General features: G+C 42.5%; 1 protein-coding gene across 2 annotated transcripts in view; it reads right to left on the minus strand.

Annotated features, from left to right (window-relative positions):
- The window catches only part of LOC146821356 (uncharacterized), a 149,107-nt gene that overhangs the window by 70,972 nt on the left and 56,954 nt on the right, over window positions 1–21,181 (minus strand). For both annotated transcript variants that reach the window (XM_085612300.1, XM_085612301.1), the window contains exons 3-4: window positions 14,457–14,567; window positions 809–919 (exon numbers count right to left, since the gene is read on the minus strand). In XM_085612300.1, coding sequence (XP_085468426.1) covers window positions 809–919; window positions 14,457–14,567 — 222 coding nt within the window. The remainder of the gene's footprint in view (window positions 1–808; window positions 920–14,456; window positions 14,568–21,181) is intronic.

Here is a 21,181-nt window from a genome sequence, read left to right on the forward strand (position 1 = left end):
AATCACCTTATAAAACTTATAAATAAATCACATTTTACCCTTGCAGACTACAGTAAGCCACTAAATTACATTCCTCTTTTTCTATGACGAGGAGATATTCTAGACCTTTAACCCCTTGTATGCTCATGACGAGCCCAGCTCGTCATGAGGCACAGTGGAGCTGTGCTCATGACGAGCTGGGCTCATCATAACGGTCGCGCCACTCCCACGCGTAAATGATTCCCCGCCTGTGCGTGAGAATCAATCAGTTGGCGGAGTCGTGACGAGCCCAGCTTGTCATGAGCACAGCTCCACTGTGCCTCATGACGAGCTGGGCTCGTCACGAGCACAGCGCCGCCGCCGTCCCCCCGCGCCGCGGGGGAATTACCCCCGCGGCGAAGGGGTTAAGACATTGTCTTAAGAATGCTAAGAACACCTTTTTCCAGGTACGTGAGACAGAGGCTGAAAACCTTATCTGGCTCCATTATAAAAATATATAGACATTAACTGTATTGAACAGTAGAAATAGACATTCCTTTACACAAACTAGACACCACCACGCAGGAACACTAAGAAAACAAAAATGAAGGAACAAGCAAACGGAGTGGGCATGCAAATTTTCAGCAACAAATCCTTACTTTAATTATTGACATGCAATACCATTACTTTAGTTTAAGACAAATATTGTATCAATTTTACATTACTTTTTAAATATCACAAAGTTTCTAGTTTGGAAAATATTCCTACATACAATAGTTGATGTACAATTAGATACTTCTCAATATTTCATGCATGAGAAAAGCATTTGAACCCCTCTGTTTAACTTCACCTGTACTGGAACACTCATTAAGTTCTTCTTCTTCTTCTTGAGAATTTGTTGAATGAAGGCTTTCTTCTCTGTTTCCTCCAAACATTCCAACAGGACTTGTGACCGTATCACCTGTTAAACAAAGGTGGAAATCAATGTGCCATATGCTAACTATAAACATTTTCATTTGGACCATTGTGTTGCTCTATTCCATGATCAATGACCCCTGCTTCCTTTTAGTAAGCCCAAACAACAATGGAGAACTTCGAACACAGATATCAATTTTAACCTGTAGACATCAAAGGCTGACTCTCAAAAGGGGCTTGTCACACATTGTGAATTTTGCCCACAAGTGTGATGAACGAGACCAGCTGCAGAACAAGCAGGACCCGCATGAGCCCGGTAGTTTGTTCTCCAGTGCTTCCCATTATTCATGTGGGTCAAGTGACAAAGGGTTTCCAACGCCAACAGGCCCCTCGCCATCCAACCACGGGTATAATGGGACTGTACCTCAGACATTTGTTTTCCATGTTTGCCCCATTTACAGGACAAAAGTGACAGTAAAGCAACACTTATGAAGTATTATGCATGATCATTGCTATTGGGTACGTTGCAAAATAGGCAGGGATGAGAAATGACCATTGTCTGCCTTGCCTCTTCACTTGCGCCCAACTTGATCAAATGAGGAAGTAAAGTATTGAGGGAGCTTTACTGTGAATTCATCTGATCCCTGTTATTAGATATAGTAGTTCGGTTGTCCACCACATGATGCTTTTACCTCCTAAAACAATTTCAATGTGACATTATTTAGAACTGTGGATAAGTGCTGGCACCTTTGTGAATAGCGAAATCACATTGGAAAAGCTTGAAAGCATAGACCAGTTTGTGCGTTCCTTGAAGAATTAGATCTGCAAAACAACATTTTTTATTTTGTACCCAGTGGTGGGGATCTCCATATGGTAAAGTATAGGGAAAAGTAAATAAAAAATATTAAACTTCAAAACAATTAGTAAACACATTATTATGTTAAATATTAATGTAAATTAATTTTATATATTTATTTTCAATGTAAACCAAATGACACAAATGCTACTACACTATTAACTTAATTTTAAATGTAATTATTTTGAATATATTAAATTACAAATGTTTTTTGTTAAGTTTACATTTTAAAAATCGCCTACGGTAAAAAAGTATATTATCTTTTTTAAAGTATTACATTATTAAATGTGATGTATAGAATTAATCAAAAGTAATTTAATTATATTTTAATAAAAATTAATGATACATGAATTATTACATTCGAAAAAGTTTAATAAAATATTTTGAACTAAAATAATAAAGGTGTTTCATTTTTAGATAATTGTTTAACGTTAAATAAAATTATTTATATTCTTAACCAGTTCAAAATATTGCATTTAATTTAACATTATTTCATATCTTTTTTTTTGTGTGCAAGTTCCTACCTCCATTCTTTTTTTATGGGAGGGTTTTGTAGTGCCAAGGGACTTAATCCAGCTTTGAGCTGCAGTATATTTACAACAGTATTGGGTCCATTTTGGGTGTAGTAACTTCAGAAGAGCAGTTTGTGAATATCAACGGGCTTATTCTTTTGTAGGTGGGTAAAAGCCCCTCCCTATCTCTACCTAAACCCATATTTTCTCCTTCCTAAACCACTTCCCTTCGGTAGTAAGTATGCACCTTTTACCAGCAAATTCCCTTGTCCCTCTCACATTTAATACTATTGGCCTGATTACGAGTATAAGTGCTATTTATCGCACCTGATAAATAACAATACCACGGGGTGTGTCATTTATCTGGTGCAATAAATAACACTTGTTATGAGTTTGTGGGAAATAACATGCAGATTTTGGGTATCTAACGCAGCAAAATCTGCATAATACAGTAAATACTGTACGCTTATTCCTTGTCAAATTTTGGCAAGTTCAACCTGCCGAAATTTTGAAAAGGTTGAGGTATTTAACGCATCTGATCATTATCGGATGCATTAAATACCTTTCAATTTTCCGAACCGTGCATACAGGGGTTTATGCACAGGTCGGAATACGCCGACAAACTTGTAATCAGGAACAAAGAGACCAATTCCGATGTCGGACGGACTCAGTTGGGAACTGGAACCGAACGACCTCCTGTCGTTGATTCCAGCCAAGGAAGTAGGATGCAATGGAATCTTGTTTGGTCGCAATCCTATTCTTTACAATGGGAGCATGCATTGCAAAGAGCAGAGGTGCAGTTTATCCCTGCACCCCGTGGCAGGCACCTCAAGTTGCCTTCCACCGGGTGCAGGGAACAACAGGGGGGCACCTTAGGTGCCCCCAAGGACACCATTCTGAGGCCTTGCACTGATGGGGGCCCTGCTGGGGGCCCCCAAAGTAGGATTCCCAAAGCCTTTCTGTGTCGGAAAGGCTGGCACAGAAAGGCTGTGGGAATCTTCCATCGGAATCCCTCGGCCGTAAAAAGCCGCCTGAGGGATTGATGGAGGATTTCCGAATGGCAGCCGGGCTCTCTGAGTTCGTCAAAGGCCATTCGAAAATCCAGTTCGGATTCCTTTCCAACCGACCCCACCAAAATGGGTCCGTTGGAAAGGAATCCGAACTGGCAATTCCGATGCGGTCAGAACGGCTCTGACTGACTGTCAGAGACGTTTCTGACCACATCGGAATCGGCCCCTAGGTAGTAACTTATATGTGTCGGGATACTTACTTACTTATGCCCAGAACCCCTCATGGGGTATAAACCCTCAATCAGGAGTCTCCTGCTATCTCTATTCTGGGCTTTTCTTTCAATCTGACTCCAGGTGTGACCCATCTGCTTGCAGTCAGCTTCGCCTCGGTGCAACTGTTTCTTGGCCTTCCTCTTTACCTTTTCCCTTGGGGGTTCCAGGTCAAGGCTTGCCTGCTGGCAATTGACTCAGGCTTGCAGAGGGTGTGATCTATCCAGTCACAGTGTATTTTTATAATTTCTTCGTGAGCAGGGGGTTGGCAAGTCTGCTGCCATAGATTGTTGTTGCTGATGGTGTTTGGGCAGTGGATTTGGAGGATTTTCCTCAGACAGGTGTTGCTGAAGGTCTGGACTTTGTCGGTGGTGGTCACTGTTGTCCTCCACGTTTCTACTCCATACAGAAGGCCCAGTTGTACATTGGTGTTCAAAAGCCTGATCTTGGTTTGCAGCGTTAGGTCCTTGGAGCTACAGATCTTCTTTAGATGACTGAAGGCAGTGTCCGTGCCGCCCTGATTGTCTATTACACTGCCCAGATGGGTGAAGGCTTCAACCTCTTCCAGTGCACCGCCTGCAAGCGTGACTGCAGTTGTGCTGCCTGTGTTAGCCTTCAGGATCTTGGTTTTCCCATGTGGATGTTGAGGCCAAGTTGTGTTGATGTGGCTGCCACATTGTCGGTCTTCTCTTGCATCTACAGATGGGCACAGTAGAGTAGGGCCATGTTGTGTGCAAAGTTCATGTCACTGAATTGCCTCCACAGTGTCCATTGGATCCCATTTCTTCTCCTTACTGTGGATGTCTTTGTGATCCAGTCTATATCCAGAAGGAAGAGAAAAAGCAAGAGCAAACAACCCTGGCAGACTCCGGTCCTCACTTGGAAGGTTTCGTGAGTTGTCCTCTTTTGACTATCTTGCAGGTCATTCCCTCATAAGAGTTCCTATTGATTCTTACAAGTTTATGTGGCACACAGTAGTGGCGGTGGAGTTTCCAAAGAGCCGCTCTGTGCAGCTGTTGGATGCCTTCTCATAGTCGATGAAGTTGACAGAGAAAGGGGAGTTCCAGTCCATCGAAGGCTCAATGATGATGCGCAGTATTGCAATCTGGTCTGTGCAGGATCTATCTTTGCAGAAGCCAGCTTGCTAGTCTTGCAACTGAGTGTTGACTTGTTCTTTCATTCTGTTAAGGATGGCTCTGTTGAACACTTTGCCTGGGGTTGATGTAAGGGTTATACCTCTGTTACTCAGGTCACCTTTCTTGGGGAACTTGATGAGATATTCCTCCTTCCAGTCTGATGGCATCTTTTCCTCTTTCCAGATCCTTCCAAACATGGAGTAGAACATGTCTACTGATGTTTCAATGACTGCCTTCAGTCCCTTTGCCGGAATGTTGTCAGGTCCTGCTGCGTTTCATTTCCCAGATGTTTGATGGCTTGCCATATTTCATCCGTGGTTGGTCTGCTGCAGTCGAGAGTCATGGAGACTGTGGCATTGGCTCCTTCAGCAGTTCTTCAAAGTGCTACACCCATCTTCGTTGTATGCATTAGTTAACCATGATCTTCTTCCCACCTGTGTCTTTGACTGGTCTTTCTGGCGTGCTGTATCTGCTGGACAGTTTCCTTGTTATGTTGTTTGAGTTATTTCAAGTTTCTAAGGCGTGTTGCTTCTGTGGCAAGACCACTGATGAATCTTCACGTCTCTGCTCTTAAGCTTCTCTTATCTTCCTTGTTCATTTTGGTGTATTCACCTTGAGCTTTCACTTTTTCTGCTTTTGTTTGGCTGGTGTTGACTGCAGCTTCCTTTCCCTTTATTTCTTGGATTTTGTGGAGAGTCCCGTGGAGATCCATTCTTTATGCTGGTATTTCTTGGAAATCAGTACCTCTTGGCATGTTGATGTCAAAGTTTTTTTTTATCTTCTCCAACTGACTTTCTTCTGGGTCTCTGTCGTACTCTAGTTCTTGCAGGACTTGAAACTTGTTACTTAGGGTGACTTAGTATTGTGTGAGTATGTTTGAGGATCTCCCCACAGAAAACAACTATGCACACTTATAGGTTTGTGAATTGCATTTTGTAGTAAGTAAGTAGTACTACTTTAGTACAACTTTACATGCTACAAAAACTTAGTCTGTGAATCTGACTTTTTCTAATCTGCTAGAAGTGTTCAAGCCTTCGTAATGAGTGACTCACTGCTCACACAAACTCAAGATACCTTCCCAACCGATAGGCAGTAGAGAGATAGATGCTCCGAGAGATTAATTAACTCGTTTAATATTAGAACTTAATGAGGATGGACTTTTCAACTTAAAATGTGACAGTGTGAAGCTTACACCAGGCCCAACTACAACTTTAACACACAATGACGTGGGAGTGGGTCATACACCACCACAAACCAGTGCAGCAGGCAGAAGCTTCTCTGGGATACTCATTCTGACCTAAATGTTGCCTTTGGTAATAAGCATAAATATCAATGACTACTCTTTAATTTTCTAATGTATTTTTGTGGTGAAAAGACTGATTCACATTTTCATTCAGAAAATGGAACTGTCCAAAATTTCATATTAAAACAATGTTTTGATTAAATTATTATTTACATTTTTATTTTTGAGTGCTACTTAACATACTTAGCAAGCGAATGTTACTCTCTGAGTAATGAGAGTTTGATTAAAGCAAGGTTTTGGCAGAAATGTTGCCTGTGATTGTTTTCTAAATATCATGCTTGGGTCTGTTTTTAATGAGGTACTTCGATCTGGTGACTGACTTGTCCCTGAGGGCCATTTCTTTACCCAGGTTGTCAATTCACTGTTCACAAAACAAAGCTCATCTATTATAACAAGAGGCATTTATGATGTTTAATTCCTTACACAATAAATGAGCAAGATCTTCCCTGGTAAATCGAAGCAAGGAAATGTACCTTGCTGTGTGGTACTGATTTGGATATACAAGGACCTGGCTTCATGTATAGCTTGAGAGCTGCCACAGGTAACCCCAGATTCAGCCCCAGAAGGACCCTCCATCTTTTCAGTCATTCTAGTAAATGAAGGGAAGAGTACTTTAGAGACTTATGTTAAAAACTGGAATGCTTTTTTGCTGAATATGCCCTTAGTAATGGTATAAATGACCTTCACTGTACTTCCTGCTGAACCGCAAGAGGTCATTATTCAAGCGTTTATAAGTATTTATTGTAAATTTAAAAAAGAGCTTCCAAAAAAGAGCTTCCGTGCCAGTTTAAGGTCGAATTATTACCCAAAATATAATTATTCTGTCATTGGCTGTATCATAGGATAATCAAGGTAAAATTACCATTTTAAAGGTCAATATTTATCTTTTCCCATATTAATTTCTAATTGGTTCTTAATAATAAAGCCTCGTCATGCTTGTTTGATTTAATTGATCCCCAATAATTAAAATGTAATTGTGCTAAAATATAAACCAAATACAGTGGTGCCTCCAGACATAGTACTCAAGTCACAAATCGTTCCCCTGGCACCCCATTGAATGAATGCCTTAGAGAAGTCTATGAAGGCACAATGCAGCTATGATGCACCTATAACGTACACCAGACTTGCCTTGTGGGCACTGTTAAATGGCTCTCCTTGAAGCCTGTCTGAAATGAAGGTTCATGGGGCCAGATGTACGAAAGTTTTTTGCATTTCTTAATGGGTCAAACCGCAATTTCGGCCCATTAAAAAATGCGAAAGTCTTTTCATATGTACAGAGGCCAAAAACTTGTCGCAATTTGCTATTACTACCCGGTAGAAATTGCAAATTGCGACCACGAATTAGGAAACACAAATAGGGATTACCTATTTGCAATTCCTAAAGCACATGTAAAAAGCATTTCCTAAATGCTAATTGGGCATTTAGGAAATGCTGTTACCATCGACCCTAAGTCAATGGTAAACATGTGCAAAATTTAAAAAAGCATTTTTTAATGTAAAATGAAGTGCCCAAAGGCCGCTAGGGCATATGTGCACTTACATATGCAGTACGAATTTCGAGGAGCATTCTGGGGGGCCTTAAGCCCAGAGGCAACCTTGGTTTTGGATTTCCTAAATTGTGATTTCCTATTAGGAAATCGCAATTTAGAAAAATGCAAACCATTTCCTATTTAGCCCATAGGTGGGAATGCAATAGCATTTCCTATTTGCGTTTTCCTAATAGAGATTCCTACTCTGTACATACCATTTTGCATTTCCTAGGAAATGCAAAATAAGAATTTCATATATCTGGCCCATGGTTTCATGTCTTGAGGTGCCTCCTGACCTTGTTGTCCCTTGTGGCTATCTTTCCCTGTGCCCTAAAGGATGATGGATTCTTTGGGTGGCATTGGCTTTGGCATTCATTGTTCTCATGTTTTTTTATCTGAGTCAAGAGTTTTCTGGTGCTTCATATTTGTGGGTCTGCTATTGTACCTTGCAGGCATTCAGTGCATCTTTCTTTGACAGCTGTGTTTGTAGCTGTGTTGGCATTCTGGATTTGAACTTTCCTCTTTCTGCCTTGCCCTTTCTAATTGAACAACATGGTGAGTGATAGAGTTCAACGTCAAGATACAAGTCTGAATGAGGAAATAATATGGAAGTAGTATGTTTATTTTACTCTGATCCTTTTTCCTCATCCTATCCCTGCAAACCCTCCTACTCTCCTTAATGTGCATCTGGCTTAGATCGCGGTCACTTGGGTTGCTCTGGAAGTCTATGTTGGAGACTTCTGGGTAAAAGCTGTCCTTCGAAGGTATCCCTGACTGTGGAGGAGTTAAAAAGTCTTTTAGGCAGGCAGTAGTGTGAATATCTATAGGGTAATTATGTAAGGAATGGGATAAGGAAGGTAAATTAGATTAATAAGATCAGAGATGAGTATTCAAAGCATTTTGACTAATGACATCATAGACAAAGAAAAGAAAATATGGGGGAGATCTTACCAGTACTGTATTCCTACTGAAGACTATAGAGTGAATGGAATAGAAACCTAAGGGGCAGTCCCCTGCATTTACCATACAAAAGACCCCTTAATGACTGCATCAGCCATTTCCCCTCACCTATAAGGCTCACAGTTTTATCCAGCCCATAAGTACTAAATTCAAGTTACATGTACAAAAATCTATCTTAGTTCACAAACTCAGAGATTCAAACCAGAATCAGAATCAGTTGATATTTAGAGCTGTGGATGATTAAACTTAGTAGTATGAGAAATGTTTTGTTATTTTATTTAAATTTAATATAGCGCACAACTCACCCATGGGCATCTTGGCACTGTGGCCAGTTTAACAAGTATCAGCAGAAAGAGGCGTATAGGAATTAGAATAGGTGGGCTTTCAACTATTTTCTCAATTTGAAATAGTTTGTACAGGTGCGAACGTGCATTGGAAGCTTATTCCAATAAAAAGGGTCAAGATAAGAAAAAGCTCTTCCCCTGCATCTCATAATACGAGTGCGGGGGACACACAATAGGGCTTGATCATAGGTTTCTGCTAGGTATGTACAGTTTGATTTTTAGTTGAAGATATCTGGGATCTTTGCACGTTGTAAGTAAGAGAGCAGAGTTTGAAAATGCACTTTTTTTTCACTGTTAGCCAGTGCAGCTCCTTTAACATTGGAGCAGAAGAGATGCCGGGAGGGAGGTTGAAAACGAGCCTGGCTGCCGTGTTTTGGACTACCTGTAATTTGGTTACCAGTGTCTCATTTGCTGCCGCCAAAAGAGCATTGCCATGGTCTAATCTGCTTACTACTAGGGCTTGAACTGAAGGTCTTCTGGTGGATGTAGGAAGGTACGGAAATATTTGGCGCAAGAAGACGCATATTCTGATAACATAATCCGGTGGTGGTCAGAATGTTATCTTTCATCGTAGGAGCCTGGTCCATTTTCATACCAAGATTCTTAACAGATTATTTGGGCATAGGGATAGGCCCCAGTTGGGGAGGCCACCACTCATCTGACCAGACAGAGGAGACCTTGCCAAACAGCATAATCTCGGTCTTATCTACATTTAGTAAGAGATAATTGTTATTCATCCAGTTGGAGATGGCCCAAGGCAAAGCGCTTTTTAGTTGCGGCCAGATCTTTTTTTTTTTGTGTTTGAAATGCTTTATTGAGGAAAAAAGTATAATGAACAACAAAATACAGATCATAGAAAGAACATTGTCATACAGAATCAAAAAAGAGAAAAAATAAAGGATCATCATGAGTTAAATATAAGAAACCAGAAGGAAAAATTAAAAAGCATTTTGTAAAATTTTAAAGAGAATCAGGGGAAAAAAAAGGGGGGAAGGAGAAGAAAAGAAGGAAAAAGGGGAGGAAAGGAAAGAAGGAAGAGAAAGGTAAATATGAGGCGTTAGGAGAAGGATAGATAAAGAAATCAAAGAGAAACAAGGTAGAATAAACAGAGCGAACAAACCAAAGGTAGGGAGTAGTTGAAAGGTAGGAAAGAGAGATATAAATGTAGAAGATACAAAGGGGAAAGAGTCACTTATGGGGGTTTGAAATTCTCAGAGGATACAGGAGAGATAGCTTTTGATTTCAGAGCCATGCGGTCAAGATACGCTGTGAAGTTACGGCCAGATCTGACTCAAATGTAAACATCAGCTGGGTATCATCGGATAAGAGATTATCTAAAAGCCATTAGGCTCTACGATACTAGCAAGGGGGGACACATAGATATTAAACAGAGTTGGGCTCAAACAAGAGCCTTATGGGACACCCCTGTCTAGTCACATTTTGCGAGAGGTATAGGGGCTAAGGATGACATTTTGATATCTGTCTTTCAGGAAATGGTGGAGCCATTTAAGTGCGAGCATTGTATCCCAATATATCGCAGCCTCTCCAGCATCCTGACATGTGAGATGGTGTCTAAAGCCACTGAGTGATCTAATAGCACGAGCATGTCGGGACTGCCTGCATCAAGTGCAAGTCGCAGAGAGTCAGTCACTGCCAGAAGCGCAGTTTCCGTGCTGTGGCCTGGTCGAAAGCTGAATTGCGATGAATCCAGGATTTGATTAGATTCCAGGTAGGCTGTTAATTGTTTATTATTCACTAGCATAGTATATCTTCCACAGTACTAAGTATATTGGGGAGCAAAATGGAATATGACAGGTGAGGTGATCATGCAAATTGCCTGGAACACCCACAAATGTGTACGTTTATGGATATTCATGAGCTTTTTGCTCCCCACACTGAAAACACAGCAAAAGCAATTCCTAGAAAATACAGCAGTGCGTGTTTCTTAGGTGGGAAATTGAAGGGGGCTCCAGGATATTTTTGGGCAATTTACATATTTAACAAAATTAATTCAACCGAAAATGTATTTTACACGTCCAATATTGTAATGTAATAGTAATGCAGAGAAAAAGGAATAAAGCAACCCATTGTGTGTACATGTGTTCAGCCTGTAGTACTTTAAATTATTTTCATGTTATTATATTCAATAAAAGTAAAGTTATAATTAGGAAGAGTGTTGGGAAAGTGGGAATACTCTTGAATGTTCATTGTCTCTTTGTTATATAATTTGATAAAGTACCCACTGCGGTACATTATAAGGATAATGAAAATCACCAAGAAGTTCTGGGACTATACAGAGGTCAACTCCCAAGTTACTTGCAATAGCCTTATAATGTAGGACAGTGTACTTTATTCCTTATAATACATAGCCACAAGTAGAATCTGTAGTACAAAATTGAGCACACCAAAAAGTACTTGGATATTTGTGGCACAAAGATATTAGAATGAGCTTAATATGAGTCAGATAAAAACACTCTTGCTCAGAATCTGTGGAAACATGTAGAGATATTCTATGTTTCCTATATTATATAATTACCTAAAGTATGAAAAAATCAACATGTTGGCATAAGTATTTCCTTTCTGCTGATCTCTGTTTAGCTAGCAAAGAAAAGAGCTGAAAGGAAAAGCCAGGTGTCGTTTTTACTGTTTAAACTGAAACTTTGATTATACTCCCTGTCCTGCCTTTATGCCTGCTGTGAATTCTGACAGCAGGCAGTGTCATGTCAAAACTCAACTGTAATAAGTTATTACAGTTGAACTGCAACATTATTTTGTTGTTATAGGTGACCAGATATGCCACAATTCACCAATAATAAGTAAATTAAAGACAGGCTTATATAAATGAATTTAAGGCTTACATGTATTATATAGTTACTTTATCAATTGCTGAAGATCATTAATAGCTCACGCGGATTATTAGATATGGAGCTCCGTAGTCGCCTGACTCATTGAAAAGGAGCAACAGATTAAGTTATTTATGTGCAGTTGAGGAAATGAAAGAGCGAGGGCAGTAAAATTCCAAGACCAACTTTTAAAATAGGAGGAGAGAGCCAGAATTCCAGAAATTTGGGCTATTGGTTTTGATCGGCCATGTATATAATGAGAAGAAAACTGACTTTAGCTCGGGCTTCATGGCTAACCAGTCTAGGAGACTTCATGCTGCGGAGTTCCCTCGTCATTTCTTAGGACCGGGGAGGCACAGGGCTGTGCGATATTGTCCTTAATGTAGATCATTAATCACTGATACCACACAAACAAAAATGACTGTATTCCATGACTGGCTGAATGCTTTTGGGCCAGTTGTGAGGTTGTGCCCGTAAATTTGGAGTTTTCATTATTCAGATGCCAAAGCTGACTAAAACTGCAATATGAGTGTTTTTTATGCGAGGACTAGAGGATGGTGTTGAGTCGAAGGTAACTGTGAGGACTGGATTGCATCTGGGGGGGATATGTGTGAAAATTCTGCAGGATTTGCTGCGGGTCTACCCTCCACACAAGTGGATTTAGTTTCTTTTGTATTCGCAGAAAATACCAGAGTTGATCAAAGGGTTTTATAAGGTACCTTCTTTTTTCCAAATTCTTGAGTATTTTCAGCAGATTACATGACAGAAAATCCATGTGTGTGTACAGAATCTCCAAGTGGGTACATGTGTGTAATAAATAGCAGTGGTGAGGGGACAGGTTAAAAGAAGTGATCGTCCAAGCAGCATTCTCCCATTATAGGAAGCATTTTCGAGGAAATAGTTGATAGTGTTAAAAATCGGTAATTACAGACCTATATTCTGTTATAGGATTTTAATTAATTAGTTGTGGTCTATAAGGTTAAAGTTGTACTGTAGTTCTACAGTGTCTAGTGCTTTTAATTTGCTGGTGTCACAGGACGGTGGTGATTAAACAATGAAATCTGATAGGGAATGCATTATGTGCTGCTCAGATAGCGGAACCAGATTGACGAGGCTAAATGTGAATTGGCAGAGATGCAGAGCTACACCCGTGTACAGTAAATGTTATTAGTTCCCATATTAGGGATGCCACATTGGATCCTCTGAATCAGGTTTAATTTTAGGGTAATTGGGCTAACTAGTGCCTGTTTTAGAGAGGTAGGCACTTGTTCTTTTAAGAAGAGGGTGATATGAAGGTACTAGGGTGAGCTGAGAAATGGTATGGTGGCTTAGACCAGAATGTTGTGGCTTCCCGAGTTAAGTTTACCTGAGGAGAATTGCATGTTGCTACCAAGATTGAGGATGTCAGGACTGACTTGAGTGGGTGACTAGGGCAGTAATGATAGTGGGGCCAGAGGTTGCCTGCTTTACAATGTCAAAAGGTATTGGGGAGTGAGCACAAGATGTGAGCAATGTTATGCTCTTTTCAATTTTAGAGATGCACTTATTTTTCCTAAGACACTGAAAGATTTCCTATATGGACTTGAGCTAGTGCCTAGTAATAAGTAATCATTATTAACATGAGGGTATAAGTGAGGGTAAGCCGCAAGCCATCGTGATTTGATGTACTTCATTCTGATTGGAAGCATGATTCTTTTCTTTTTGAATAATTATTTGGCGGAAAACCTGACAACCAGCCCAGTATGCATCATTTCTAAAATATAAGCCATGCTTAACAGGCCAGACATACTAAAGAATTATACAATTCAATTTTGCTCAATCTTAGGATGGAGAATGTTCAAACTGCAATTCCATAGCATCTCTTAAAACAATAATGACTGGACAATAAATGGTGCAAAATGTACTTTTAAAATTCAGTATTGAATATTCTTGTAAAAAGCCTCTTGGGGGGTAGGGAGGGGGTGGGATGCTGCCAACACTGGCTAAAACCCTTGTGGAAATCATGTTTCTATCTATAAGCGATTTACAAAAGAAAGGCTGAGGCACAAAGACACCGCACTCAACACATTAGTGCGTAAATTATTAAGCAAACATTGTGGTGCTAGAATTTAAAAGATCAGCCGTCTTAATCTTCAACACCAGGAGGGATACTCCGTCAACTTGAAAATAGTATGACTCCACACCCACCTAGGAACAATATCCTTATTATTCAATACAATTATTTTCTTTTCTTATATTGCTGTAGCCTGCTGTAGCCAATGCATTTCGTCCAAAAGAACTTCTTCAGGGCTTTATTATTGTGTGATTTCCGGTATAAGGTGATGGTCTATAGAAAGTGCACTCAAGGTTCTCCATCATCAGGTAACAATGCGTACAACATAGAACATTGGTTCAAGGGTTGAGCGTGCTCAAAAAGTAATACTCTGATAATTATTCATGTGAGGTTGAAGGGACATGTCAGCATTAAACGTAGCGACGACAAAGCGCTTCTAGCAATCTCAGAAAAAGTCGCTTTTTATTCCCTTTGGACAAAATACGTTGGGTACAACAGGCTACAGCAATATAATAAAATAAAATAAATGTTCTAAATGAAAGAATCATGAATAAAGATTTGATTTTATCAGGAAAAAGACATTGGGAGTCTGTCATTCATTGTATCGTATAACCATGAAGTCATACTGTCTTGAATAATAAGAATATTGTTCTGAGGTGGGTTCTGAATTATACTTTTTTCATGTTTCTATCTCTTTATGCAGCTGTGAGGAAAATACTCTTGCTGTACGATTAATTATATAATGCTGTTCGGTACTTCTCGCTTACTTGGTGGTAGATCAGGGATGCGTCTTCTTTCAGGATCATTGTGGTCAGAAGGACACTTCTCTTCCTTCTCTGTCGCTCTCAATGAAAAGACAGATGTGGCGATAAGAGGACCTGTCGTTAAAAGTAAACATAAACTATTAGTTTATCCACATCACTTTGTTTTCAGGATTGTATTCACTCCAAGTTTCATCACGAATCCAAGTCTGGGAATACTGTAACTAGATTGCAGACGACACATCAAAGTTCACTAGGCAAGAAGCACACACAGTAGAAGTAATGATTATTAACATATGAAAACTATTCCTGCTCTCGAATACCTCGGATTTAGACTCAGAGCAATATAATAAAAAATATTAGTCCCCATCAAATTTTAGTTTTGCCCGCCCAATATAACTGTTTTCTTGAATAGTCTTTAATTCCAAGCCTGACAGAGCTTTTTTTGTATGTTTTGCAATTCTTTATTGAGAAAGTCCAAACATATCATTACAAAAGAAGGGGGGGCATGGAATGAAAAGGACCAGTCATATAGCAATAATATAGTACCAAACAATACAGTCCAAAGTTATACAAAACTAGGCCCAAACAACAGACAATATACCCCCAAAACAAAGACTCTCAAGGATCGAGGGGGCCATTAGCATAGAGGACACACAGGACCTCATGGGTTTAGAACATTACTAAGAAAAAAGCATTTACAATGCACTTGGTCGCGCATTTGTTAACGTTAGAGCTATTGGCTTTGTAAATGACAATGTTTTTTGCTTTTTTGTGGAGCCATATTGTAATAACAATAGCAGGGAACAAAATGGAAACAAGCATTTACAATGCAATGGTCTCGGCAATATTATAGGTAGAGCTATTGGTATTGCTCATTATTTTTTTATTATTTTTGTATCCCTAAATAAATGGCATTGTCATTTCTATTGGCATTAGCTTTTTTTTTGCATATGTGATACCTATTGCATTAGCAGAGAGAGAGTGAGGTAGTGAGATAGAGAGAGTGAGGTATTGAAATAGAGAGTGAGGTAGTGAGAGAGAGTGAGGTAGATAGAGAGTGAGGTAGTGAGATAGAGAGTGAGATAGTGAAAGAGTGAGGTAGCGAGGGAGAGGGATGTTGTGAGGACGTGATATATAAGCATAGAGTGATGTTGTGATGTAGTGAGATAGAGAGAGAGGTAGTGAAAGAGAGAGTGAAAGTGAGTTAGTGAGATAGAAAGAGTGAGGTAGTGAGATAGAGAGTGATTGAGGTAGTGAGTGAGAGAGAGTGAAGTTGTGAGGTTGTGAGCTAGAGAGTGAGGTAGTGATGTTTTGAGAGAGAGAAGTTGTGAGATAGTGAGGTAGTGAGATAGATAGTTACTGAGGGGCATTAGTACCACCGGGTAGAATCATTTGCATCTGGAACACTATTTACAGTATTTCATTGTGCCCGAATCATGTAAAATAAAGTTACTATTTTAAAAAGAATACGCATTGGCTAGATATTGAATTATTAACCGGTATTGGTTGTTTATGGAGACCTTGTTCTCCAACCTCACACCACCTCCCAGACTAAGCTTGCAACTGTTCGGCTTCACTAACCTGAGGGCCAAGTGCTAAAGGGCTCAGTTTGGGATCCCGCAGTAAGAAGCCGCCCCAGGACACTAGTACTAAAAGGCTCTCAAACTCTCATTGAAACAACCGGAGCTCACTAACCTTGACGACGTTGGGACTCCAGAACCAGGCCCATAGAAGACAAGTGTTTAACAGGGCAGAGAGAGACGACTGAAATGGGCTCATTTAATGGCTTCTGCTCAAGGCCTACAGACATCCCTGGGCAGGTACCTGCCCGTGCACTGCACACAGGGCAGTTTACTAACTACAGATCAACTACTAAAAGACACCCCGGTGCAAGTACCTGCCCGTGCACCGCACACTGGGCAAACTGGGGTGACAGGTAGGGTCATTCAGTGCCTACAGGCCAACATCTGGGGACACCCCGGTGCAGGTACCTGCCCGTGCTCTGTACACAAGTGGGGTGTCAGGGGGGGATCATTCACTGGCGGCAGAGATCATTCACTGGCGGCAGGGATCATTCACTGGCGGCAGGTCAACACCTACAGACACCCCAGTACAGGTACCTGCCCGTGCACTGCACACAGGGTAGTTAAGGAGTAGTTTACTGGCTCCAGGTCAACACCTGCGGACACCCCGGTGCAGGTACCCGCCCGTGCACTGCACACAGTTCTCCGCCGCCCTGTCTCCCTCATCCTCCATCTCTCTGCAGGCCCCTCATGCTCTCTCGACTTTCATGGTTGGCTAAAAACAAAACCGATTGTGACGTTTGTACCTCTGGAATGCAAACAGTTCATCATTCTACACAATGGCGTGCAGTGGACAGGAGAGGGCTGGGGATTCCACATGGTGTCTAGACGGTTCCGAGCAGCAGGACGCCTGCCCACAGCCCTGCTCCTGCGTCGCCCGCTACACCGTGACGGCTCTCTGAAATCTGAGCCCTTGCGAGACATATGGACCCCAAACGTATCCTGCACGGGGCGGTGGATAGCACAGACTTTGGTTACCGCCGCCCCGTCATTTGTATTGGTGAGCCCGTATCTGGATCATCTCCTGAACACGGTGAGCCCGCCTGCTATAATTCCCATTGCGCAGATATAGACCGGTCCCGGGGGCCTACCGCTGGTCAGTTCAGCACCCTCTAGGCATCACTCTGTCGCGGCAACACTCAGCTTAGCGAGGCACTTCCCATTGGGCACACCAGCACCACCATCTCTGCAGCGCCTGGTCCGGAGCGTGGCGCCTGGCTTCTGTGATACTGGCTCGCCGTTACCAAGAACCCTGCTGCCCCACGACAGACTGCTACCTGAGGATTGCTATTAGACGGGATCGGGGAATATCTTCAAGGCATTAGAGTAGGCGCCGCTGCTGGTTCTCGCGCCCTCCCACACTAGCGGCGTGGTCTGCGGCTTACCTACAACATTGCCCTCGCCCTGCTCGGCCCCGTGCCAAACCGCCGACTTTCTCCGAGGCGAAGCAGAAATGCCTCGGAGAAACGCAGAGGCGGTTTCAGATTCGGGGGCGAGTTTCTTTTTCTCTCCTCTTGCCATTGGCAGGAGGAGAGAAAAACACGCCTAAAAAGGGCGTGGCTAAAAAGTGGAAAGAAGAGCACGAAACACGCCCTCGAATCTGAAAAAGACGGAGCCTATTTGGAGGGACGGCTCTCTCCTCCAATGGCTGGCCTCCGTTTAGGAAGCCAGCCAATGGAGGAGAGGCAAAAAGAGAGGCGGGCTAAGGAGCCACTCTCAGAAACATTAAATCTCCGACTTCCGGTTCTGCCTTCGGCAGACCGGATAGTCCTCGACCTAAAAAGGAGGGGGATCTACAATGCAGTTTTAAATAAGTAGGGTTTATTTGGTGGAATCACGATTAACTGTGGTACCATCTAGCACAGCCTGGAACAAGAGAGGGGCGTGGGAAAAGATTTTGAAATAGTTTTTTGAAGGTAGAGTTTGGCTAAAGAGGGTTGAATGCATGACTGGATAACAGTGAGGAGTTTGTTAGCAGGGCCTAGTAGTTTCAGAGACAGACATGGAAGCATTTTGCAAGAGAAGAGAGCGAGATGGCACAAAGAGTGAGTATTTTAATTACCACTGCACGTGCTGGGAGTAAAACACCATTCTTAGTGACAGCCTGCAAACTTTCCTGCTACCCGCAGGAGCCCTCATGTGACCACACTTCCCAACCCCCTCATACGAGCCCCCGAATATTAATGCAAATAGCGCCTTGCTAATAAGGCCTGCCTTAAGAGTGCTACCCCTCCATAGAGCTCACAAGAAGGCTTAGAAAGTTAGGCTTGTCTTTTACTAACACGGTTCAAACAGAGGACATCTCAAGCACCCTGAAGACTTCACCCTGTTGCCTTGTCGGCGCTACAAAAGCCCACCCTACAATAGCCCTTCCTAACGGATGTTTTTAATAGCTGTTACTGTGTATCCAATGGACCGGAGTTTCAATCTTGATGCTCACAGTGTGATCCTCTGCAAATGCGTAACGTAATTTAGTTAACCTAACAAATATGAAAGCGCCTTAAAGACAAAATAACCTACAATACTGAACGCTATCGTTTACTATTGGTGGCGACTGCCGGGATTCGCTATTGAGGGGTGCATGCAGCACTGGAAATACCTCTTGTGTTATGAGAGTTCGGAATACTAATCTCCACAGACCCATATAGCGCCTGAGGCCTCCCCCTACCAAGCACAGTGCCTTTGAACCAGCCCTGGACACAGCAGAAGAGCACCGCGGAGGGTCCTTGGTGCGCTTAAATAACAGTATGCAGGCATGCACAATGGGCTCGAGGCCACAGCTTGTGTCAGACACACTCCTTGCAGGTTCACGTGCTCACGCACCTCCTAGGGAGCGGGTGCAGGTTGGTACATTCCGCGTACATAGCACCCCTTGAGAGGATGATGCGGGCCCCCGATGACCCATGCCTGGTTAAACCTTTCTGCAGGTCCTGGCATTACCAATGCCACAGTTACAGGTTTGGATGGTCCCTCTGCTCACTGCATCAACCGGGCCGTCCCATCACTGGAACACAGGGAATGCAATGTCACAATCTTAATTTGACGTTGGATAGGTTTATAAGGTACCTGAAGATGGAAATGTCCCCTAGCAAAACTGTGTTTCAAGAAGGTAATATGGAGGTGCTGCTCTCTCCGTTTTGGGCTGATGTACTGCATCACTTACACCCCCTGGGGCATTTGGTGCCCCTGGGGGTGTGCCCATTTTTAAGACACTCCCTTGAATACAAATAGAAGAGTGCTGAGAGAGATACAAGAGGCAATAAGGTTTGTGAGACAAAAAAAATTGATATTTGCATATTTATCAGCACACCCGCGAGTGTGTTAAAGCTTCTGAAAATGCACGAAGAACTCCTGAGCTGTGTTTCTGGCTGAAGAGAAGCAGACAAAGGCGCTGTAAGAGCCCTCTGCTGTTAAACTATCTCTCATGTTAAGCATCAGACTCCACTCGGACTGGCTGTCATGTACCAATGACTAGCTGCCGACTTTGGAGCTGGGGTAGCAGGTCGAGTCTCGGTGTTGTTGAAGATCCTGTGAATCTGGGCAAATCACTTAATCCCCTGGTGCCTACCAAAACATTTACGTGTCCATGTGCAACGTAACTGGTGCCTGTGTAAAGCACTCTAATACCTTCGGGTTGAATTTGCGCAATATAAAACTGCAACAAAAACCTCCCCCCTGACGCTTCACACCTACCCGGGAATGGCTGGGTTCCTATCCCCGCCGCCCCGTTTCATTCACCTATGCCACATGTCCGACTGCATAACCATACTCTCGGCAAGGGGCTACCACTGTGCTGCTCCACCAGTTACCTGACGAACCACATGTGACATGGTCCGGCTGTTCCATCTGATAGCCCATGACAACCCCTAGTTTGATTCCCCCCCCCCCGGTTTGTTCTTGATTTGGCAAACACCTGTTACACTACATACTGCATATAACTGAAGCCGAAGTAATCGTAAATGTCAAGATTGATATCACCTGACTGGACACACATTCTTCATGTTAATGCGGTCAAATACTGATATGTAACAACTGTACTAACAAATGCCAATAAAAAAAGTTTCAATAAAACTGCAACAAAAAAAAGCAGGGGGACGGCCCAGGCTTAAGTCACTACAGGAGCAAAGAAAAAACATAATATAATAAATAATAATAAAAACAAGCAATGACTGAGCGTCAGGACGGCCCGAGGGGGTTACAGGAAATATAAAGTGCTGTGAATGAAAGCAGGCACTGGACTAGCACTTCGTGGGAAGTATAACAAAACAACAAAGTAGCTCATAAACAAATAGATACTAACCTACAATGTAAGGAAACTGTAGTTGGCTGGTGCTCCTAGCATTAAACAAAAGTGATGTATCTGGAGCACCGGCCAATAAGGAGCCAGGATACAAAAGCAATAGAGTTTAGAACCAATAGCAAGCAGCAGCTGTTATTACACTCCGTAGAGTGATTACAGCTGATGCTCGACCTAAAAAGACTTAACACAGTGTGGCAGGGGACAAAAGAAGGGGATACTGAAAACATGGCAGGGAAGAATAGAAGGAGAAAAGGGGGCATGTCGGGCAGTCATACTTGCATCCACAAGTCCGGGGGGGGAGAGAGAGAAGAGGGGCTGAGGGGAACATGGAAAGAAGAGGGAAGGGAAAAGAAGAAAATGAAGAACCAGAAACAACAGAAAATGTGACGGGGGAAGTGAAGTCAGGAAAAGTAGGGAGGGGAGAGGGAGGATTGATGTTGAGGATCCGGCCAAAGAAGGACCACTAGGTGGGCTTGTGCTACGTACACTCAGCGATGAACAAGTCAGGGTGTCAGCCAGGCATATGGGCTGGGGCATGTGTGCATCCTTCCAAGGACTAGCGGGTATCATCCTGGAGAAACTGTGCCCATGTGTGGAGGAAAGCCTCAGCTCAGTCCTGGAGGTTATAGATGACCCTTTCAAAGGAGGCAGTCTGAAACATTGCAGTGAGCCACTCATCATGGGAAGGAGACGCGGGGACTGCCAGTGACACAGGATGCATATCTTAGCTCTGGCGAGCAGGAGACGGCCCTGGAGGGGGGAAAGATTGGGTAAATCTGCAAGGTCGTGCAGAAAGATCATAGGACGAGAAAGAGGGGTCTTGACCGACAAGGCCGCACTTACCA

The sequence above is a fragment of the Triturus cristatus genome, chromosome 6 (genome assembly GCF_964204655.1).
Source record: "Triturus cristatus chromosome 6, aTriCri1.1, whole genome shotgun sequence".
Classification (NCBI taxonomy): domain Eukaryota; kingdom Metazoa; phylum Chordata; class Amphibia; order Caudata; family Salamandridae; genus Triturus; species Triturus cristatus.